Source organism: Xenopus laevis, chromosome 9_10S (assembly GCF_017654675.1).
Source record: "Xenopus laevis strain J_2021 chromosome 9_10S, Xenopus_laevis_v10.1, whole genome shotgun sequence".
Classification (NCBI taxonomy): Eukaryota; Metazoa; Chordata; class Amphibia; order Anura; family Pipidae; genus Xenopus; species Xenopus laevis.
This window is the reverse complement of record NC_054388.1, coordinates 86764414-86789167: the sequence shown is the minus strand read 5'-3', so window position 1 is coordinate 86789167 and position 24754 is coordinate 86764414. Positions and strand designations below refer to the sequence as shown.

Sequence of the window (24754 nt, the reverse complement as noted above, 5' to 3'; positions counted from 1 at the left end):
CCTTCGATATGCGCTCAGGAGGCGTCAGATGATCCTGCCATTGTACCTACAGCTGCTCATTGCTAATTTCGTGAATGGGTTTCTCTCCCCCCCCCTGCGCTGGCTGCCGCTTCTCTTCATCAGCGACATCATCCATCGTATAGGAGGAGGAAGGCGGCCCGGGCAGTCACTGCATCGCATCCATGAGTAGCCAGGAGGAGAAATCGAGCTCAGCAGGATCGATGGTCGCCTTTTCTGTACAGGACAGGAAGTGCAGTTTTTGTAAGTTATTTCTTAAAGGCTTTGTGATTTTAAAGTTTAATTTGTGTTGGTGTTTATTTTTTGATGTGTACTAACGAATTTTTTTACATTTTTTTTTTTATGTTACTGGTCCTTTAAGCAATCTGCCCTTCCGCATATACATGCAGAGATCATTTGGTGATCTTGCCAAACGAGCAGATCTCTCCCCATTATGCCCACCTTGAGGATCACAACGCCGCACAGGAAGTTGGACTGAGGATCACATCAACGAACCAATGCGGTCCTCGATCTAACAGATCCAACAGATGTGTCTGCCAAAGCAAATATAGATCTGTTTTGTGACATGACCTGTATATGTATGTCTAATAATCTTTAATATATTACAATGTTTTTGACTATTACATAAAAAACTATGAGACAGCTGTGCAAAATATATGGATTAGACATGCACCAAAACCAGGATTCATTTTAATCCAAGTGCTTTTTGCAAGGTTTAGATTCAGCCAAAGCTGTTGTATTCAGATTAAATAAATGTATGCTTCTTAGGTCATGTGAATTCAAAGAACTTGACAGCTGAGAGCAGAATTGTGTCTTTGTGGTTGTTATTTAATTTTTTTGTACAAAATAAAAATAATGTGCAAACTACGGTTCAGTATTCAGCCATTTTTTTGTGTGAAAAATTTTACTTTTGGCCAGATCCAAAAATTATTGATTCTGTTGAGTTTTTCTGAGAGCAGTGTAAATCAGCGAGAAATCACCCATAAGTGATCTAGCAATAGTAGAGTATACCCCTTCACAATGTTCTGATTGTTTAAAAGCAGCATATAAATATCTTGTGCATTTGTAGGTCTGTACACACAAAAATATTGCCCAGTATGGCATTTTATACCAGTGAATCCAATTTAAATCCATCCTGTGATAGTTGCACCATCCTTCTACTAACAAGGTTTGAACTGCAGTGATATTATGGAATGTATGATACCGGACGTAAGAACAGAAAAATAACACCAGTGGGGTTTACCCTTATAATGATTGGTGTACTAGATGTAAACATCCCTAAGTATTCTTTTTCAAATACATTGTACAGTTTATAGCCATCAGTACATTGAGTGACGTTGAGCAGGCCAAGGTTGGTAGAGTAAGGTCTGGGTAATCCATCCGTTCCTTTATTTAGCACGGCCAATGCATACTGTCCATTAATCAGCTCTCGCTTCCACACCTCCAGATTGCCAATCTGCATTAAAATAAAATAAATATTGAATACATATGAGCTGAGATGTAACCTACTAGAGAGTAGTGTTTACATTTTCATAGCAGTGGGACACATTTTGAAACAGATGCACTGAGCTACTCTCACGCGTCAATTTATTCAACAGTCTGTAAATTGTATTTTCTCACTAGGGGGTAGATTCACTAAAGAGCGAATAGTCGCCAGCGACCGAATTGCACACATCGCATCACTTTGCCAGGCGCTAATTCGCAACAACTGCACTAATTCATTAATGTGCGAAGTTGCGCCCTGGGTGACGAACGCTGGCAACTTTTTGCTAGCGTTACTTTGGCAGTGCGAGCATTTCATAGCGAAGATGTGCTAGCGTTCACTAGTGAAAATTCACTAGTGATCTTTATTATAAATGGTGCAAATCCTTGAAGTTACCACTTTTTTTTATTACAAATGTCCAGGGAACCTTAACACTGTAAATACAAGAGAGTTTAATATAATGAGCCCACTGTAAAATGAATGTTCCATATGTTATGACAAATGCAAGAGGTCCTCCATATGTTATGAAATGTCTGGAAAAAAACGGTTCCCCAAAAAAAGTTTGTTAGGACTTTTGCAGGAAAAGTCGCCAACGTTTTTTGAACTTTGATGCATTTTCGGCTGACAGGATATGATGTAAGTGACAGAAGATTGAGGAAGATCTAGCTGCTTTATAGAAATACGCCTGGTCTGAGGTCAACTCTGGCGAAATTGTAGTGAATTTGTGGAGTAACGTCCGTTCGACAGAGCGAATAGTCACCTGCCGACACAGTGCGAATGGCCACTACCGACGCTAGCGAATTGGCGCCTGTTAGTAAATTGGAAAATGAACCAATGGAAAAGTCCGTTCACCTGCAGCTACGACTCCATGTCCCATAATATCTCACATATCACAGCAGAGCAGTGAATAACAAGACACAGACAGATACTGATTTCAATAGGGAACATATTTACATGTCACTTTACAATAACATTGGAATCATTTTCAAGACAATTACTTTGTAATGAATGAATATTGAAAAGCTGCTTTTCAATATTTATTAACCTTCAGTATTTATTTATTTACCTTTCATTAGGCAAAATCAATTTTTCAGTCTAAAAGAAGTTTTCAACTTTGGATAATGTCTGAATTTTATCAGCCAACGCCATTACAAACATTTTCTCTAGTTGATCTAATTGTCCCATTGAGTACTGAAAAAAACCAAATGTGCTACTGAGCCAACCCCTTTCATTAGGGTTTATTTGCATGCCTTTCATACTACTGACGGATACTACTTGATACTACAGGGGCATGTGCAGTAATGCTGCACTGCTGAATTAACTTGTTTATAATCCTGTGGGCAAAGTGAGCTCTTACAAGCAGGGAGTTGGCGACCCCACTCCCACATAGGGAGAATGTGCAGGAATGGCAGAGGCCAGCTGAAGTGGTAGATTTCTTTAAAAAACGTTAAAAACGTTTTAACTAAAGATCATTTAGAAACATGTTTGTAATGGCCCTGGCTGTTCAAGGATGAAAATCCCCTTTAAAGTACACCCATCTCCATACAGCACAGATGAGTGACAGATCTAATTGTGTAGTATAATGCACTAATAGTGATGGGTGAATTTATTCGCCAGGCGCGAATTCCCACGATTTGCCGCCGGCAAATAAATTTGCGAAACCGCTGCGAAAATTTGCCCAAAAAAATATTTCACCAAAAAACGGACGCCGGAGTCAAAAACGGTCGCCGGCGTCAAAAAGGAGACGCTGGCGCCGTTTCACAATTTTTTCGGCGAAGCAAAACGCCCCAAATTCGCCCATCACTATGCACCAACCAATGTCATTTTCTGAAGCTAAAAGAACATGATTCTGTTGAAATATGCTAATCATGAATCACACAAAAGGCATACACAAAATGTGCTAGTACGTACTCGTGAGATGAGACTTCCCTGCTTTCCCAAAGAGTCTTGGTTAATGTAAATCAACAAGCGATTTTGCAATAGATCTTTGGCATCTTGAGATATTGCTCTGAGGTCATTAGACATGATAAGAGGTGCTGCCAGAATTGCCCAAATAGCCAGTTGGGATTTGGATTGCTCATAGCTTAGGCCAAAGTCTCCCGTTATCAGCTGTAAAAGAAAACATTAAATAAACGATACTATAAATGCCATGCAACACTCAAAATGTATATGCCTAAGTGAAGTCGCTTAAATGCTTTTATAACCAATGGAAACAACCAAATTGGGAAACACATCAATCTATTAAGATTTCAGTTTTTTATAACACTAGAAACAAGTGTGTGACTTATCCTCCTCTACATGCCTTGTTTATTACCATGATGAATAACATACTGTATATATATATTATATATATATATATATATATATATATATATATATATATATATATATATATATATATATATATATATATATATATATTAAACTTCATGTTTTCGAGTAAAAGATAGGACCACACTCAGTAACACTGAGTATTGAAAAACATGATTTTTGACAGTATCTATAAATATAATTATTCTAAGCCCGTTGCTGTAAATTAAATTATGATGCTACAAATAATCGGATAAGTGAAACACAAAGTAACACCAAAAAACACAAAATAAGGTTGTTTCTGACCATGTCAGAAACCTCTGCACGGTGATATGTTCTAGTTTCAGCATGGTACTCGGGTTTACTTATATAATCCAAAAAAATACAGCCAAGTTAAATAGATCCTAATTATACCCTTGTGTTGTGCGAATGTGACAGGGAACTTAGACTTAGTAAACTTCAGTGGGGAGGGGACTGACATGAATGACCAACAATCTCTGTGCACCACTGTGAAATGTGTTACCACTATATAAAAATGCACAATAACAATAATAATGTAAAAAAGGAATCACATTAGTTTTGTTTATGCCTTACAGAGCATTTGTTATTTCGATGGAGTCAGTGACTCCTATTTGAAAGCTGGAAAGAGTCAGAAGAAAAAAGCTAATAATTGAAAACCTATAAAGAATAAATAACGAAGACCTACTGAAAAGTAGCTTAGAACTGACTATTCTATAAAATACTAAAAGTTAACTTAAGTTGAACTGTAACTGCAACAATTTAATTTTCCCCAGGAAAGTGTAGCAGTTACAATGCTGTTCTGACTCAGTTTTCATATTTTTTTTTCTCCTTTTTGTGCTATTAGGTGTTTGCATAGTGGCACTTTAATGGAAGTGTGACTGTCATGTCTTGGAACCAGTGTGGAATGCACTCACCATGTCTGGGTCATTCCATCTTCCAGGTCCTGCAGCGGGTTGTAACACATCCTGATTTTTAGCATACCACTCGATAATATCCAGCACACTGTCCCAGGAATCGTCAATGTCATCGTAGTTTCGCCACATGTTACAGATGCTGCCCAGCTGAGTGTAGTTTACCTGTTAGAAAGTAAACATGCAAAGACATCCAGTACCAGGGGGAATTAATAAGATTGTCATGGTCCTCTTCGGGGAGAAAAACAATTAATTAAAGATAAAATCCCATCAAGCTCACCTTTGGAGGAAGTCCACCCTCATAGGCTGGCCAGCTACAGGAATACAGGATTGGCCTCCCAGTAGCATTTAAAGCTTCACTCATTTTAGGATATCCTAAATAACAAAGCAACTCAGTGAATTGACCAACTCCCAAAAGTTCTGACCAGAATTATTTGACATAAAACTCCCCACATTAGAAATACAAAAAGAGTTGTTTGAAAGTATCATTCTGCTTACTATTTTGCTTCATAATGGTACCAGTAATGTGTTCTTGCTCTGTCTTTATCAGAAGTATCAGGCCAGGAAAATTTGAGAGACGGAAACATCTGGAACATCCCAGTCATTGACATTTTCACCATATAAGGCTATTACAGGTATAGGATCTGTTATCCGGAAATCAATTTTCCAGAAAGCTCAGAATTATGGGAAAGCCATTTCCCATAGAGTCACATTTAACCATATAATTCAAACTTTTAAAAATAATTTTCTTTTTCTCTGTAATGATAACGCAGTACCTTGTACTTGATCCAAACTAAGATATAATTAATTCTTATTGGAGACAAACCAATCCTTTTGGGTTTATTTATAATTAGGGATGCGCCCAGTGGCGGGCCAAGACGACCGGGCGCTCTAGGCGACCCGGGCAGCCACCGCGCTCCCCTCCACATTCCCGCGGACATGCACGCTCCTGAACACATTGTGCACACACATGCGCAGAACGCCGGAGGGGAGGGTGTTAGAGCGCTGGAGGGGATGGAGGCAAGGAGGCAGAGGGAAGCAACGGAGGGGAGAGGTGAGAGGCGGGGGAAGCGACTGAGGGGAGGAAGGCGGGGAAAGTGACTGAGGGGAGATGGGGTAAAGCGCTTGAAGGGAGGGAGGCGGGGAGGAGTGCCGGAGGAGTGGGAGGAGCAGCAAACATTGACTAGGGGTAGGCAAAATTCAGGTACCTGCTCAGCGCCCCCCTTTCGTTGCGCCCTAGGCAGGTACCTCTTCTGCCTACCCCTAGTTCCGGCCCTGGATGCACCTAATCCACTATTTAGATTCGTCGGAACGCCTGAATCCTTTGTGAAAGATTTGGGCTGAATACCGAACTGAATCCTAATTTGCATATGTAAATTAGGGGTGGGAAGGGGAAAAGATTTTTTATTTCCTTATTTTGTGACAAAAAATCACGTGATTTCCCTCCCTGCCCCTAATTTGCATATGAAAATTAGGCTTTGGATTTGGTTTGGACAGGCAGAATGATTCGGCCTAATCTGAATCCTGCTGAAAACTGCACAATCCTGTCTGAATCCCGAACCAAATCCTAGATTCGATGCCTCTCTATTTATAATTGAAATAATTTTATAGTAGACTTAAGGTATGGGGATCCAAATTACAGAAAAACCCCAGGCCCTGATCATTCTGGATAACAAGTCCGATACCTGTATAATATAGACAATGCTGATGCATGTGCATAACAACCTGCTGCCAACATATATAGGCACTCTAACACCTTTATTTGCCCAGACCTCTTTCCTTTTCTGGTGTTCAGCCAGGAAGCACAGCAAAATACAGGAAGCAAGAGGGGAATTCCATTTGGCTGCTGTATACTCTATTAGCTGTTTAGTTCACTTTTAACCAGAAATGTATGTTTGTGAAATCAAAAACACTCAAAAGCAGACCTAAAGCCTTTTCAGTAGAATTTGAATAGCATCCATCAAATTTCAACATGTCAACTTCCCAGGATGCAAAAGTTTCAGCATCAGTCTTGATGGTGTCCAGTGTTGTTCCAGGGTACCCACCACACGTGTAGTTACCCATGTCACTGTATATTCCCAGTTTCAACCCTTTAGCATGAACCTAAAATAATGAAAAATAAAATGTAATGGTGTGTTCTAATTTAAGATACTGTAATTACGCTGAAATGCAGAATATAACCTATAATAGACAGGCATCTATATCTTGCTTTAAAGTTTGAGATGATTATAGTTTGCCTCAAGTAAGAAGCTCTCAAGTATTGTAGCATCTGTTGTTCGCTAAATGACAATATACTGAAGACTATAGAGAACATTATAACAGTTTAACTACACAGAAGTTTAAAGGACAATTAAGGTAAAACAAAAGTCTAACTAGATGCAGCTGCCGCATCAGCCGTGTTGTATGTTTCTGAAGCTGTTCAGCATTCCATTCCCACTTTTTATATTGGAAATCCTTCTTGCATGGCATAAATTCAGTGGCTAAAGAAAAGGCCAGACTTTTATTTAAAGGAACAGTAACACCAAAAAAAATTAAAGTGTTTTAAAGTAATGAAAATATCATGTAGTGTTGCCCTGCACTGGTAAAACGGTTGTGTTTGCTTCAGAAACACTACTATAGTTCATATAAACAAGCTGCTGTGTAGCAATGGTGGACATTGAAAAAAGGCTATATGGCACAGGGTAAATAGTGGATAACAGATAACATTATGTTCTACAAAGATTATCTGCTGTGTAACTTGAGCCTTTTCTCCTTTGAATGGCTGCCCCATTGCTACACAGCAGCTTATTTATATAAACAATAATAGTGTTTCTGAAGCAAACACAGCAGTTCAGGGCAACACTTTATTATTTTTTTATTACTTTAAAACACTTGATTTTTTGATGTTACTGGTCCTTTAAGCTTGTAAGCATATTCCAACTGCCCAACATTTTCATTCTTGGTGACCAATTTGTTTTACCAATCAATCACTTCCAGACAGACCAAGGGATACACCAGGGCAGGCAGGGTTGCCACCTTTTCTGGAAAAAAAATACCGGCCTCCCAATATTCTTGCCATTTTTTCTTATTAAAGAAAAACTATACCCCCCAAACAATGTAGGTATCTATTAAAAGATACTGAGTAAAACAGCTCATGTGTAAAACCCTGCTTCATGTAAATGAACCATTATCATAATAATATACTTTTTTAGTAGTATGTGCCATTGGGTAATCATAAATAGAAAATTGCCATTTAAAAAAATAAGGGCCGCCCCCTGAGATCGTAAGATTCACTGTGCACACATACAAACCACATGTAAGGTCACATGAGCCAATTAACAGACAGAGTTCTGCCTTTTGCTTCCTCACTTCTTCCTGTTACAGTGTTGTAATATTTCTGGTCAGGTGATCTCTGAGGCAGCACACAGACCATCACGAAATGGTGGCTCAAGGCAAGAGATGTAAAAAGGCAATATTTATGTAAATATATATTCCAGTTTGGTAAGATTCTTTAATATGTGATTCAATTTGATATAAACTATCTGTTGCTTAAGTATTCATTTTGGGGGTATAGTTTTCCTTTAATAACTTTGGCATTAAGCATCATTTTTACCGGCCAGGTGGCAACCCTAAGGACTAGTGTATACCATACTTACATAGTCAGCTAGGGCTTTCATGCCACTTGGAAACCTTTCAGGATCAGGCTGAAGCCTTCCATTAGAATCCCTTTGTTTCTGAGACCAGCAGTCATCAATGCAGACATAAACATAACCAAGATCTCGCCAGCCACTGTCCGCCATCTCATCAGCCATGATTTTTATTAAATTCTCACTAAAAAAAATAATTACAGTAGATGTTACATATTTAAAATTCCCTAATAAAAAGAAAACACCCCTGGGTAAAGTGACATGGAAGTTGCTAGTTTCCTAGACTATGCTTCTGGGACTACATTCTATTTAGTAAGTGTATAGCTGTGTATGTAAATGCAGCTGTATACCCTGAATTAACCATGACTCACACACAGTAACAGTTGCAGTGTGCGAGGGCCCTCCTGATTTTATTTTTACTGCCTGGCAATATACACAGTTTGAGCCTGGGAAACATGGCATATCTACCTCCTCATTTTTACAGTTGTGTGATTATGAAATTGGAAATTTCTGTAAACTCATTTTATTCATCAACAATTATTGTATGACTGTGTAACTCATTTACATGCTTTCATTTATCACTTTCATGTTTTGAATCTTTAAAGATCAAAAAAGTCAAATTCATTGCTGGCTGCTAATTTATTAGCCAATTAAAATGCATACTGAGTGCCACACCATGTTTTTTTTTCATTTTCCCCCAGTATCACATTTACACAGCATTGTATTTTTCAAGGAACCCTTGCCCTGGTCCAGAACCCTGGGACGTGTGACGTCTGATTTTATTATACTGTGCATGCATAGGTGCAAAGTATAGTGGGATAGTACAGTGCCTCATGCTGCTGTGTTTTTCCCAGAAGAGGAATCCTGTTCCAGGGTGATTTCAATTTTCTTTGTCATTTGGGGTTAAAGCATATTAATTCCAAATTATGGATTGTCAAAAATATTTCATTGTCTATTCAGATTCACAAAAGTGGTTTAGTATAGTATTAGAAAAAGGCTCATATTCTGATGATACCTATTTACTTTGTTATAGATTCACTTCCACATATTCCTACTTGGTAACTTTATTAGATGTCTTTATTATCCCATGCTGGTTACAGAGACACTCACATTTTTCAAAAATGAAATAGATCATTGGTGCCCATGTTACCATGGCTATTTAAGCTGGATAAAATAGAAACATCAATGGGGTCAATTTACTAAGCAGCGAAAATTCGCCAGCAACGGCTTCGCAGCCATCACAATACCTCGCCAGGCGAAAGTTTGCTCAGACAACGATAATTTATTAAAATGCAAAGTTGCGTCCAGGGCGCCGAATGCTGGTGAATTTTCACTAGTGTTACTTCGGCAATCAAAGCGAAGATGCGCTAGCCGTCAATTTTGCCTAGCGCAACTTTGTTAGAGGTCTTCGCTCAGGCTAATTTGCATTCATCGGGAAATCATAAAGTTGAATGGACGTATATGTTGCAGCAAATACATTACATTACACAAGTCCAGGGAACCTTAATAAAGACAATAGAGTTGTAATAATGCCCTACACATGAGCCCACTGTATAGTAAGGGGCAGATTTATCAAAGGTCGAAGTGAATTTTCGAATGAAAAAACTTCGAATTTCGAAGTAATTTTTGGGTACTTCGACCATCGAATAGGCCAAATTCGACTTCGATTCGAATTGAAAATACTTCACAAATTCGACCATTCGAAAATCAAAGTACTGTCTCTTTAAAAAAACTTAAACTTCGACACTTTGGCACCTTAAACCTGTCGAATTGATATGTTAGCCTATGGGGACCTCCGAGAAACTATAGCCAGTATTTTTTTGTAAAATCGTACGATTCGAAGTACGATTGTACGATCTTAAAAATCCTTTGACTTCGAATGTCGGACTACCCTATTCGATGGTCGATTCGGTCCACTATAAATATGATGTAAGTAACAGAAGAATGAGGAAGATCTATGCACTCCAATGCACTTGACCTGGTCTGAGCTGGCGAAGGCAAGTCTGCCAAAAGAGGTAACGCTCAGTAAAATCCGCATCTTAGTGAATTTGCGGAGTAATGTCCATTCGAGTAAAAATTCGCCTGGTGAAAAGAGTGCGAATGACCGTTACTCACTTTGCCCTTTAGTTAATCTGCCCCATGGTCTATTGCGCAATCTCAGATGCAGGGATATGCAATTTTTAAAAATATAGATTAAAGATCCAAATGCAGTTTAATCAAAGAGGAAATGGAACTTTTTTTAATGCAGACAGCAGTATTCTAAAGCCACTGGTCTTTGTTCTTCTTAAAAGTTACTTAACGTCTTGTTCTGCAGGTTTCCATGATTTAAAAACCTTTATAAACGGTTAACGAACACAAAAATGTAAATATAATTAACAATAATAATGTATTATTATAGCATCATAATTAATATGCTTTCTGGTAGGGGTCACTGGCCCTTGTAGCCACTAATATTTTTTATACATCGAGTTATAGAATTAAAGCACCAAAAAAATAGGATGTAAAGTTCATTTGATTACTTCTGCTTACAAGATGTTAAAAGACCACCTTGTTTCATACATGAATACTCATAGGAGGGCACATTTAAACAGTGAGTTATGCCCTCAAGGACAAAGACAAGTCTCTCTCATTGACAAGGAAGGTTTTTCTGCAGTGATACTGTACATTTTCAAGTACTCGGTATGTACTGGTCATATACGTCTGTAGAAGCACTTACCTGATGCAATTGTCTGGATCACTTTTGCAGTCTATGTTACATCTGTACCTCTGCCATGTCATCCAGCCCATTGGTGGGGTTCTTACTAAGCCATTGTCCAAACACCAGCACAGGCCCATCAAGGTCAGCAGGAGACAAAGGGATGTGAGATGCATTTTGTAACCTAAAAGTAGAAGGGGGGGAAGGAGTGTTATCATTATCCTGTTGCCAGCTCCATTTATGTCATAAATACTGCAGTTATTTACTCAAGTACTCTACCAAGCCAATATTCATGTAACTTCTGTATTAGCAAAGTTTGATAAGCTGACATGTCCAAACCACTAATTACCAGCGCAACATAGAACTGTGCAAGAGGAACTTCCCTTTCTGATACATTTTACTATATTAAACCAAACTAAAGGCCATGTTTTTCTTTGTGTGGAGGCTTAGGGCTGCTGTACTGCTTTCAACAGGCAGTAGTCCTATGTAACAAATTGTAGACACGTGTTCTCCAGCCTTTTGTCTCTTGAGGCCCTTCTCTTACTCCAGGCAATACACCTCTAGTAGTGACGTTTCGCATTTTGGCTTGAATGAAAACTATTCACGTGTATGATAAAGTTGGTAGCAGTCTTTATTAAATGGAGTCCAGTTTTGTTTATTTTATCATGACTTCTATCCTTTGCTGCTATAGAAAAGTACCCCCTGTTAAATAATATCAAAGGAGAGAGAATCAAATTTTGAATTAAATGACTTGACATCAAATCACTTGTAAGTGGGTTTCTTTTTTTTATAATTCAATTAATCAAGAGTGCTGCAAGGAGCTAGGGAGCATTTGGAGAAGCTCATCACTCTTCACCCAAATGACTACATCATTTAGGGACACATTTACTATTGGTCGAATATCGAGGGTTAATTAACCTTCGATATTCGACTATCGAAGTTAAATCCTTCGACTTCGAATATCGAAGTCAAAGTATTTGCCTCTATTCGCTCGATCGAATGATCAAAGGAATAACCGATCGAACGATTAAATCCTTCGAATCGAACGATTCAAAGGATTTTAATCCATCGATCAACGATTTTCCTTCGATCAAAAAAACCTAGTAAAGCCTATGGGGACCTTTCCCATAGGCTAACACTGCACCTCGGTAGGTTTTAGGTGGCGAAGTAGGGGGTCGAAGTTTTTTTTAAAGAGACAGTACTTCGACTATCGAATGGTTGAATAGTCAAACAATTTTTAGTTCGAATCATTTGATTCGTAGTCGTAGTCGAAGGTCGAAGTAGACAAAAAAACACTTCGAAATTCAAAGTATTTTTCATTCTATTCCTTCACTCGAGCTAAGTAAATGTGCCCCTTAATAATGTATTAATTGATTTAACTTATATTATCTTTATTAATCTGAATTGACCAAACAGGAAACGTCTGCCTGCTAACTTCCCTTTGATATACTATATAAACACAAAGACACCACTATGCTGCTAAATAGCTCTGATAAATATTGAAGACTGGCCCAGCTGTATGTATTCATGCAGTACAAATATTTATTCATAATCAGTTGCCCTGCAGCAGTTCTACTGTATTTGTCTGTTTCACCCTCATAAAATAGTGATGAATACAAAGGGTTAGTTTTAACACATACATTTAAAAGCTAAAATCCAGTGTCGGGATATATATACTATACCAGCTGAAAATAGTGATGCACCGAATCCAGGATTTGGTTTGGGATTCGGCCAGGATTCAGCCTTTAAAGCAAGATTCGGATTCAGCCAAATCCTTGTGCCTGACCGAACCGAATCCTAATTTGCATATGCAAATTAGGGGCGGAGGGAAATCTCGTGTCACAAAACAAGGAAGTAAAAAAAATTCCCCTTCCCACCCCTAATTAGCATATGCAACTAGGATTCGGTATTTGGCCGAATATTTTGCGAAGGATTCGGGGGTTCAGCTGAATCTAAAATAGTGGATTTGGTGCATCCCTAGTTAAAAATGATCAGGTACTTGTTCAGATTATCTGCAAAAAAATAAAGATTAGTCAACAATTAGAAAAAATGGGCCAGTAACACAAAACCTGAAGCAATTTTTACATGAATTAAAATATAATGTGGTGATTCTCAACAATGGTGAAAAAGAAATCTGTGTTTGCTTCAGAAACTCCAAGGCTTTCTCTGCCAGTGAACCACTGATTGAGTCCCCTACTGCACCAGTTATGACAGCTGTGACCTTAGCTTAATCAAGTAAATAAAATTAAGAATTGTAAAGCCCACATTTACATAGCAGATAAAAGATAAGATGATTAAAATACAATGGTTTGAATAAATGAGGGGCCAGAAATCATTTATAAATACAGAACACATGAATACAGAGCTACAGAATATGTTGGAAATGCATATATAAATATGGGTTAATAAAAATAATATTGAATGAAGAATTATAAAAGCACCACGTTCAAGTTGTAAGTGAACACGCCTACATTTTGCATTATTTCTATGAACTTCAATTATTATATTGTATTTTAAGTCAGTACATAGCTGAAAGAGATAACACCATACCATGAGCCAGAGAAATCATAAAAAAATGCAGAAAATATTAATCTTTGGCTCAGTACATGAGAAAGTATTGAGGCCTCCACTGTACTCTGAACAAATATGTTACAAGGAAATATTTACAAGGAAATAAACAAAAGTGGTTAGGTGAAACTGAAATCCACTCCATCTGTGCATACAGCCTGACACAGTGAATGTAGGTGGATTTAAAAAATAAAAGGGGTGGACGCGTGCGGAGACAGAGAACTGGATTTACCACTGTCTTATGTCAAAGGGGAAGAGGATTAGTAACTCTGTGCTATACAGGATGTGTTTAGGCTTGTATTTGTTTATCCTGCCCAGGGAGCAGGTAATAATGTTCCAGTAATCTTCCCAGTGATACTCCCTGACAGCCAGGATGTTATACTACTACATATCTATAGTGATGATGGCACAATTACATAACAAATTTGACAGGCAGCCTGTATGTATGGTCACAGTTATACAGTATACCCAGATTTCCTATTGAACTTCTTTTATATTGTTTGCATCTCGCATGCATTTGTACAACCAATGATAAAATCTGTGTTTCAGTAAGATTTCATCTGATATGATGTATACGCAGGGGAAGGATGCAGAAAAAAAAGACACATTTTAGAATACAGGTATGGGACCTGTTATCCAGAATGCTCAGGACCTGGGGTTTTCCAGATAATGGATCTTTCTGTAATTTGGATTTTCATACTTTAAATCTACTACGATCATGTAACATTAATTAAACCAAATAGGCTGTTTGTGCATCCAATAAGGATTCATTATATCTTAGGTTGGATCAAGTACAAGGTACTGTTTTATTATTACAGAGAAAAAGGAAATCATTTTTAAAAATGTGAATTATTTCATTATAATGGAGTTTATGGGAGACTGCCTTTACGTAATTTGGAGCTTTCTGGATAATGGGTTTCCGGATAACCTGTGCGGATGCCTATATTTGGTGACACGTATGTGTATCATGAGCAAGCTCCTGGATCGCTTATTATGTGCATGCATGTGACATAGGAGAGGTGGATGCTTTCTACAATCTTAGCTGGGGCACTCATTCATGTGCAAGGATGTACCCCAACATGGCTGTCCAAACCAGGAACTCTTGGTGATGCAGGCTTAGAAAACAAAAAAAACGATTGTTTCCTCTACCGGAATGCAGGCTCTATTAGTGGGGGAAACAAAACAAGAGAGTAACAAACACATATCAAAAGGTGGATATTTTTTCCAGAAAAGGTGGTAACCTACTGCATGCAATGAGGTCCTGGACACTTGCTGCAAGTCCTAGAAAGCACAGCTAATGACACCCACAGGTATGGGATCCATTATCCAGAAACCCGTTATCCAGAAAGTTCAGAATTACGGGAAGGCCATCTCCCATAGACTCCATTTTATCCAAATAATACAGATTTTTTTTTAATGATTTCCTTTTTCTCTGTAATAATAAAACAGTAGCTTGTACTTGATCCCAACTAAGATATAATTAATCCTTAGTGGAAGCAAAACCAGCCTATTGAGTTTATTTAATGTTTACGTGATTTTCTACAGGAATTATGTAATATAGAATCTAGAATCTAGATTATATAGCATATATTTGCAGGCATTACTTTAGCAAAGTTAAGGAAAGGTAAGTAGCTCTGTAAATGAGGCAGGTGCTGCTGCACAACAGTCTTTTATCTAACATATACAGGAGACAGAGAGCAATGAAAGCAAAGCCAGTGTACAGCACAGATAGAAAGTACAATTACCTGTGAATGAACCTGCCTTCAGTAACACAAAATGGGCAGGAGAAACCCAGAGCAGTCTCTGTTCCCATAAACTGCCCTCCAGCAGCCACAAACTCCTGGTTGTACCGAAGCTACATAATAACCAGGAAGTAAAGACACACACACACAGATCACAAGACCGGTTACTTGACAAATTCCCTTTGCTCGATCAACATTTCCTGTAGATGTTACATTACTAGTGCCCTCTAATGGAGAATCTATATAGTGATTCTAAATAATCAAGGATATTCCATGGATCATGGACCAGCGTGGGGAGCTATGCTAAGACTTAGAGCTGTTAGTTTACTATAAGAATGTTTCATCTGGCCAAAAAAAATAAAGATGATAAAGAGGGGGTCAGCGTTCAATTCAGCGCACCACGTTAATTGTTCGGCTGCCCATTTCAGCACTGGCCCGGCGGTTGGGGACCCCTGTGTTAGAAAGTGCTACTTTGGGCTTTGGAGATTTTTTACACCTGTCTACTTGTGGATGTTAATCAAAAAATACCAAAGAAAAAGAACTGACCCATGTAGCTGCACCATCCCATTTACAGCATCCAAATTTCTAATGTGTAATGAGAAAAATATTAATAAAACTTAACTTTTATTAAGAAAAATTTTTAAAATATTAATATCCAGTGTCCACACTTAAAAAATGGGCTAAGCACGGAGTACTGATTGACCAGGGCAAAATGAGGTGATGCTTTTGGTCAATATGAATTAATTGCGTGGTAGATACATACTACCCCCCGCATGCAGCGTATAGCCAATACAAAGTGTCCCAATACAAGACACCAACCACATGGAGGGCCCCACTTCGCGTGTCAACCCCCTCCACCAATTTTCCCTTTGAGACCTTCCTCTTAGGATAGCAATCCGGGCATGCTTGGTCAATTTAGAGGATTAAATACCCCGTGCCAACCCCTTCACCCACTCAGAGATCCCTCCCATCAAGTGGTGTCCTCGGCACCATCAACCAATGCCCGTTGTGGAGTTGCACCATATAAATTATAATGACACAGCTGAGAAGTGTGCCCAAAGCGTGGTAAATTAATGCTATGGAAGCTGCTGATCGAATCACACGACGCCACAAACCCCTTCGCCCACATCTGATTCCAACCCAGTCTATTGGATTGAGCCCTTTAGAGGTCCTTGTCAGTAGTCCTGCCTAGCCGATAACTAAAAAGTGCGCCTGACGCGCGTTTCGCCCACTCAATTGCGGGCTTTGTCAAAGGCATGTGGGAGCCGGTGAGACACATTTATTTATAGATATCCAGACCAATCAGAGCCGTCTGACGCCATTTGAATGAGCCAATTGAATTGCAGAACGTGGCAGGGGGCGGAGAAAACATCATCGGTATGAGGTGTAATGTGAAGCTGCCCGCTGATGATCAATACTCACCTCCCCTGGACACTGGATATTAATATTTTAACATTTTTTCTTAATAAAAGTTACGTTTTATTAATATTTTTTCTCATTACACATTAGAAATTTGGATGCTGTAAATGGGATGGTGCAGCTACATGGGTCAGTTCTTTTTCTTTGGTATTTTTTGATTGATTATACATTATCTGACTCTGCACAACATTTTTCCTACAATTGATGGTTGGTGCTCCCTAAAATCTATTTTTGTCTACTTGTGGATGTTATGCTGTTGGCAACTTTTTAATAAATGTCTGTGTCCTAATTAAAAAATATATTGATTTCTCATCCCTTTGACAGATGCTAAGTGTTCATTAACTCACAGTATGTAGATTATTTAATAATTTAAGATGCCTGCCAATCTAAGGTAATAAGCTTCCTATAGAAAAGGTTATTGGAGTGGAACGGCGGGTGGTAGTTAGTCATTTTTCTCTTTGAGGGTGCGGATATTACGGTTCCTCCGGGAATAATTCAGCGGGTGTTAACAGCAGGGGATAAGGAAACCACTTCAGAAATGTGGCAGGAGTACTTAGCAGGAGATTTTTATAAACACTTAGAAGAGAACTTTAGTCCAAAATTTGCAATGCCTTGTATTTATATATTTCATGCATTTGCAAATCGTTAACTAGTTGCCAGCGACTGAGGATTCTATTGAAGGAAAAATTGTGTGGCTATTGTTTTATCTTGTTTATCTTAACATGCCCTTCATTACAAATACACAATTATTTCTTTGCTAGTGACAAACAAAGTTTCATTTAGGCAGGATGTTTTAAAAGATTTTTTTTTTTTTTTTTTTTTTTTTTAAATGGATATTCACAAATTTATATGCCATGGGCCCAAGGCAGTAGATAGAAGTAGATGAAGGAAAAGGATCCGCACAATTGGTTGTGAATGTGTCTGCATTGAAGCAGCTAAATTATAGTGAATTTTATAACCAAAATCAATATTTTTATATTTCTTTAAAGGAATTGTTTAGTGTAAAAATAATAACTGTGTAAATAGATAGGCTGTGCAAAATAAAAAATGTTTCTAATATAGTTAGTTAGGCAAAAATGTAATGTATAAAGACTGGAGTGACTGGATGTCTAACATATCAGAACACTACTTTCTGCTTTGGTTTTCACTGATTGGTTACCAGGGAGTACCCAATCAGAGACTAGAGCAGTAACCAATCAGAGACTAGAGGGGGGCACATGGGCCATAACTGTTGCTTTTAAATCTGAGCTGAATGCTGAGGATCAATTGCAAACTCACTGAACAGTTATGTCCCATGTGGCCCCCCTTCAAGTTGCTGACTAACTCAGAGTTAGAGAGCTGAAAAGCAGGAAGTAGTGTTCTGGCTATTATGTTAGACATCCAGTCACTCCAGCCTTTATACATTACATTTTTGGCTAACTAACTATATTAGAAACATTTTTTATTTTGCACAGCCTATCTATTTACCCAGTTTTTATTTTTACCTTGAAAATTCTTTAACAGCTGTATATGCTAATGGCTCCTGAGTGTCAGGGAGCCGGGAGGTCCCTCCAGGGAGGTAGTCAGGATCGAGGAGGAAGCCCTCTTGAGGGAGCAAGGTTGCGGTGTCCAAAGGGTTAATCAGCAGAGTAGTCGGGATCCAGGCAAGAGTTCACAGGCAGGCAGAAATCAGCAAAGTCCAAAGTCCAGGCAAAGGGTCAGGATATCAATCAGAAACAAGATTTAGCAAATAGACTCACAGGAAACCCAGGATACACTTTAGGGAAAGTATTCCTATACTTGGGCGCCATTCTGGCGTCTAGAAGGCGTTTTTATTTTGAATTTGGCGCCATTGTGACGTCATTGACGTCCTTGCGCCGACGCCGGCACCCACGTGGCGGCCATGGGCGCCGCCATTTTGGGAGTGACGCATCCCGGAGCTCCAGGACCTGCTCCGGGCGGCGATCGTGACAGTACCCCCCCCTCACGGGGGGCCACTGGACCACCAGGACTTGGCTTCTGGGGAAATTTAGAGTGGAAATCCCTCACAAGACGAGGAGCATGCACATCAGAGTGTCCTTCCCAGGAGCATTCTTCAGGGCCAAAGCCCTTCCACTTGATGAGGTACTGAAGAGAGCCCCTGGAGATTCTGGAGTCAATGATCTTCTCCACCTCATATTCTTGTTGACCATCCACAGAAATAGTAGGAGGGGGAGACTGATTCACAGAAAAGCGGTTGGAGGTAGCGGGTTTCAGCAAAGAGACATGAAACACGTTGGGAATTCGCATCTCAGGGGGAAGCTGAAGTCTGAAAGCCACAGGATTGATCACCTCCGAGATGGAGAATGGACCCACAAACTTCGGACCCAACTTAGGAGATGGCACCTTCAACCGAATGTTCCTGGAAGACAACCAGACTTTATCACCAACCTTGTAGGGAGGAGAGGGTCTACGTCTACGATCTGCAAAAGTCTTGTGAACCAGAGCGCTCTTCTCTAAGTTCGACTTGGTTGCAGCCCAAATAGCAGACATGTGGGCTGCATGGTCATCAGCAGCCGGGACGTCAGACAACACAAGGTCTTGGGGGAAGGCTTGAGGATGCTGGCCATACACCGACATGAATGGAGACCTTCCAGTGGAAGTGTGGCATGCATTATTATGAGCAAATTCCGCCCATGGGAGGAGATCAGACCAGTCATCTTGACAAAGGGAGACGTGATTCCTCAAGAACTGTTCCAAAGCTTGGTTTACTTGTTCAGCTGCTCCATTAGTCTGGGGATGATAAGCGGAGGAGAACTGGAGAGTAATACCCAGATCTTTGCACAGGGAACGCCAAAACTTAGCAGTAAACTGAGAACCTCTGTCAGAGACCACTTCCACAGGAAAACCATGCAGACGGAAAATATACTGGATGAAGAGCTGAGACAACTCCACAGCAGAGGGAAGCTTCCGCAGGGGAATGAAATGAGACATTTTACTAAAGCGGTCAATCACTACCCAAATCACAGTGTTACCACCAGAGGGGGGAAGTTCAACAATAAAGTCCATTGCTTAATGAGTCCATGGCCGAGACGGGATAGGCAATGGTTGTAATAACCCACTGGGGCGAGAATGGCTAGGTTTGGATGTAGCACAAACGGTACAAGCAGCAACAAAGTCTTTGACATCTTTTCGGATAGTCGGCCACCAGACTAAACGTCGAAGGAGTTCAAGAGTCTTTTCAGGACCAGGATGTCCTGCTTGCTTGGAACAATGGGTCTGTTGAAGAATGGGCAGACGTAACTCGGAGGGAACAAACGCCAACCCAATGGGGGTATCAGGAGGAGCAGAAGATTGACCGGCCAGAATTTGATCAGCGAATTGAGGGTACAAGGAAGCGATGATCTTGACAGGAGGAATAATAGGCTCTTGTCTTTCAGGAGTACGATCCACCGGAGTGAAACTTCGAGACAGAGCATCGGCTTTCCGATTCTTGGAGCCAGGGCGAAAAGTCAAGACAAAGTTGAAGCGGGAGAAGAACAGGGCCCACCTGGCCTGACGAGGATTCAGTCTCTTGAGAGAATGTATGAACTCCAAGTTCTTATGATCAGTGTAAATCGTGACCGGGATTGGAGAACCCTCTAGGAGGTGGCGCCACTCTTCAAGAGCAAGTTTAACTGCCAGAAGTTCTCGATTCCCTACATCGTAATTCTGTTCAGCAGGGGAAAACTTTCTGGAGAAAAAGGCACAGGGGTGCAATTTCCCATCGGCGGAATGTCTCTGGGATAGAATAGCCCCAGCACCCACTTCAGATGCATCCACCTCAATGCAAAAGGGTAACTTGGGATCCGGATGACGGAGGACTGGGGCAGAAGAAAATGCGTCTTTTAGGGACTGAAAAGCTTCTATAGCAACTGGAGGCCAGGACCTGGGATTACCCCCTTTTCGGATGAGAGTAAGGATAGGTGCAATACGGGAAGAAAACCCCCTGATGAATTGCCGGTAGTAGTTGGCAAATCCGATGAACCTTTGAATAGCCTTGGTGCTCAAGGGGAGGGGCCACTCTTGGATTGCTGACACCTTAACGGGATCCATCTCGAAACCTTCTGGGGAGATGATATAACCCAAGAAAGGAATCTTAGACACCTCAAAGACACACTTCTCCAACTTGGGGAAGAGAGAGTTCTTCCTCAAACGAGAGAGCACTTCTTTCACCTGGGAGCGATGAGATTCAAGGTCTTTCGAGAAGATTAGGATGTCATCCAGGTACACGACCACAGACTTTCCCAAGAGATCCCGGAAAATGTCATTCACGAGCTCCTGAAAGACAGCGGGGGCATTACAGAGGCCAAAGGGCATCACGAGATATTCATAGTGCCCATCCCGAGTGTTGAATGCCGTCTTCCATTCGTCTCCTTCATGGATGCGGATGAGGTTGTACCCACGAAGATCTAATTTAGTGAAAACCTTAGCCCCTTTCAATTGGTCAAAGAGTTCAGCAATCAAAGGCAAGGGGTACCGGTTTTTAACAGTGATCTTATTAAGGCCCCAGTAGTCAATGCAAGGACGTAGGCCTCCATCCTTCTTTTCCACGAAGAAGAAACCTGCCCCGGCAGGAGAAGTAGAAGGGCGAATAAACCCCCGCTGGAGATTTTCTTGGATATATTCCTTCATGGCAGCGGTCTCTGCTGGGGAGAGAGGATAAGTGCGACCTCTAGGAGGCATGGTTCCTGGCAGGAGATCGACAGGACAATCGTAAGGACGATGTGGAGGAAGGAATTCTGCGGATTTCTTACAGAATACATCAGAGAATTCCCTGTAGAAGGAAGGTAGAGTCTTCAGATCAGACATAGAGATATTCACCCTCTGGAGGGGTTTAGCAGGAAGACAATGCTGCTGACAAAATGGGCTCCAACGGGAAATCTGTCCTGCGGACCAATCAATGGTGAGATTATGCAGGCGCAGCCAAGGGAGACCCAAAACAACAGGAACGGATGGGCAGGAAATAATTAGGAACGATAGTCTTTCTTTATGCAGCGTCCCAACCTGCACAGGCAATTCCGCAGTCGTCTTAGAGATAAATTCAGCCTCCAGGGGTCTGTCGTCAATGGCAGTGACACGAAGCGGAGTGGACAATGGGAATAAGGGAACTTCCATGTGTTTGGCGAAAAGAGCGTCCATGAAGTTCCCAGCAGCTCCAGAGTCAATGAAAGCTGAGCCGACAATGGTCTTAGTGGCTAGGCGAATCTGTAAAGGAAGGAGAAACCTGTGAGTGTTCTCTTGAGACTTCGGAGTAGTGCCCCCTACATGAGTTACCCTAGATATACCTCGGGGAACAGAACTCGTGGGCTTCACCGGACAAGAGTTCGCAAAATGAGACTGTCCGCCACAATACAGACATAAGCCAGCCATTCGTCTACGGAGTCTTTCTTGTTCGGAGAGACGAGCCCTTCCAACTTGCATCGGTTCCTCCGGAGGAGAAGGAGAAGCTTGAGCAGCCGGAGTTTGCAAGAGAGGTCTCTGGAAGCGAGGTGCCAACAAGGGTTGAAATAGTTTACAACGCTCCCTCTCTACTTGATGCTCTCTGAGACGAGTGTCCACCTTAATGGATAGTGCAATCAGATCTTCCAGCAGATCAGGGAACTCCCTGGAGACAAGATCATCTTTAATGCGAATAGACAGACCTTGATAGAATACGGCCTTATAGGCATCGTCATTCCAGGAAGTCTCAGCCATCAAAGTTCTAAAGTCAATAGCATAGTCACTGACACTGCGGTTCCCCTGTCGGAGTTGCAGAAGACGAGAAGGGGCATTTGTGACCCGACCCGGGGCATCAAACACAGTACGAAATGCTTGAAGAAAAGCCTTGGCATCAAAAGTCAGTGGAGAATTCTTCTCCCAAAGAGATGTTGCCCATTCAAGCAGTTTGCCCACCAAACGAGACATCACATACCCCACCTTGGAACGTTCATTGGGGAAGTGCGAGGGTTTAAACTCGAACTGGATCTGGCACTGTGTAGTGAAACCTCTGCAGGCCTGTGGGTCCCCACTAAAGCGAGGAGGAGGCGGAATACGAGGCTCACCAGAAAATCATGTAAACATTAAATAAACCCAATAGGCTGGTTTTGCTTCCAATAAGGATTAATTATATCTTAGTTTGGATTAAGTTCAAACTACTGTTTTATTATTACAGAGATAAAGTAATAAAACGAAATCAATTTTAAATAATCTGGATTATTTGGATAAAATGGAGTCAATGGGAGACAGCCATTCCGTAATTCTGAACTTTCTGGGTAACTGGTTTCAGGATAACAGATCCCATACCTGTACTGGGAGAACTTTTCTATGTTGCAATCCAGCTGGTTAACAGTTCTTCTCTTTCTGCATTATTTGAAATCCTGGCAGGGAAAGAGGGATTTAAACACTGATTTTACAAATTGTAACAACGTCTCCACATCTTAAAGACAGCAGGTAGGAACTACATAACCCACAATGCATTGCACTATGATGTTCTGTTCCTTATTGAAATCACATGTGCATGGAATTGTGGGGTTGAGGATGCAGGCTGAGGACAGATTACTGTTGATAAAAAGTAACAGTAGTCAGCCAGCTCAGCAAAGTAGTCATAAAGATCAGCAGGAGAGCAGGGGGCTAGGCTTAGGGAACTGTCAGTAACCATTAAAAATGTAAAATATATTTTTCCAAACTATAGTTTTCCTCACGAGGAAACTTCAGGCGACTTCGGAAAATGAATCGCCGCGTGTGATTAGTGCCGGCGTTTTTTCATTTTAGCCAGTGCAGAGTGAGGGAAGACGTTCGGGGAGATTGGTCGCCACAAAATCAAGGCGATTAGTCGCCAGGCGACTAAATCTCCCCGAACCGCCCTGTGTGCCCTTACCCTTAGATCATATAATCTTAAATTGAAAGTGGAATAGAATTTCAGTGCATAGTGTTATATCTGCAAGTAATATGGGGGGGTTTGTGGATGCACACCTAAGGCCAATTTCAAAAAGTATAATTTCAAAAAGTATAAAGCCCTGTCTAAGTAATTCAAGTAAATATGCCAGTGCATTTAATTTTGAAACAGGGTTTTTTTGTTACAAAGTTATGATCATAATATTGATAAGCCACCATACCACGTCAAGGTAAAACCCCACATGGTGGTCCCTAACTTATTTATCTTTAGTCATAGTAAACAAGGTACATTACCTCTCTGTAGTAGCAATTCTTTGTATAAACATCTCCTGTGCCTTGGTTTCAACTCTGTGCTAGATCCTCCCCCGCCAACTTGCTGAGCGGCTTTTAAGAGGGAGAGACTGCCTTAACCAACGCCCATTTAAGAAAAGTAGAAATCAGGTGTTGTAATTAAAATCAAGGTAGAGTGATATGTGCAGTTGCACAATAGTGTGTATACATGTGTAAGTGAAAAGTGAAAGTATGTATGGTAGTGGTAAGGGAAAGTGTATGTGTATTTGGAAGTATATGTGTAAGAAAGCATAGAATAAAAGAATGTAAAGAAGAGATAAATGAGAGACATAATAAGTGTATGTGTACATAGAGTAGTGTCTAATGGGACGTTGGTTTTTTCACGGCTAGACCCTCCCATGCCGCCAGCACTTATGGCTTTTAAGAGAGAGCGATTGCACAAACCAAGGCACAACAAGTGAGGGGGACCACCAAAAGTATAAAGGGGGGGTATGAGGGTGCAATAACCACATGAGCTTAGCCAAAGCTTCAGGCAAATACATCAATATGGGGGGGTTTGTGGATGCACACCTAAGGCCAATTTCAAAAAGTATAATTTCAAAAAGTATAAAGCCCTGTCTAAGTAATTCAAGTAAATATGCCAGTGCATTTAATTTTGAAACAGGGTTTTTTTGTTACAAAGTTATGATCATAATATTGATAAGCCACCATACCACGTCAAGGTAAAACCCCACATGGTGGTCCCTAACTTATTTATCTTTAGTCATAGTAAACAAGGTACATTACCTCTCTGTAGT

At 40.5% G+C, this 24754-nt stretch overlaps 1 protein-coding gene across 5 annotated transcripts; it reads right to left on the bottom strand.

Moving 5' to 3' along the window:
* Nucleotides 1-847: 847 nt before the first annotated feature.
* Nucleotides 848-24754, bottom strand: naga.S (N-acetylgalactosaminidase, alpha- S homeolog). 5 transcript variants are annotated; one of them, XM_018237428.2, is made up of 8 exons: nt 24744-24754; nt 11086-11248; nt 8379-8553; nt 6669-6846; nt 5024-5118; nt 4747-4908; nt 3413-3610; nt 848-1474 (listed from the first exon to the last, which is right to left on the bottom strand). In XM_018237428.2, the coding sequence occupies exons 2-8, from the start codon at nt 11238-11240 to the stop codon at nt 1205-1207; spliced, it is 1233 nt and encodes a 410-aa protein (XP_018092917.1). In that variant the 5' UTR covers nt 11241-11248; nt 24744-24754; the 3' UTR covers nt 848-1204.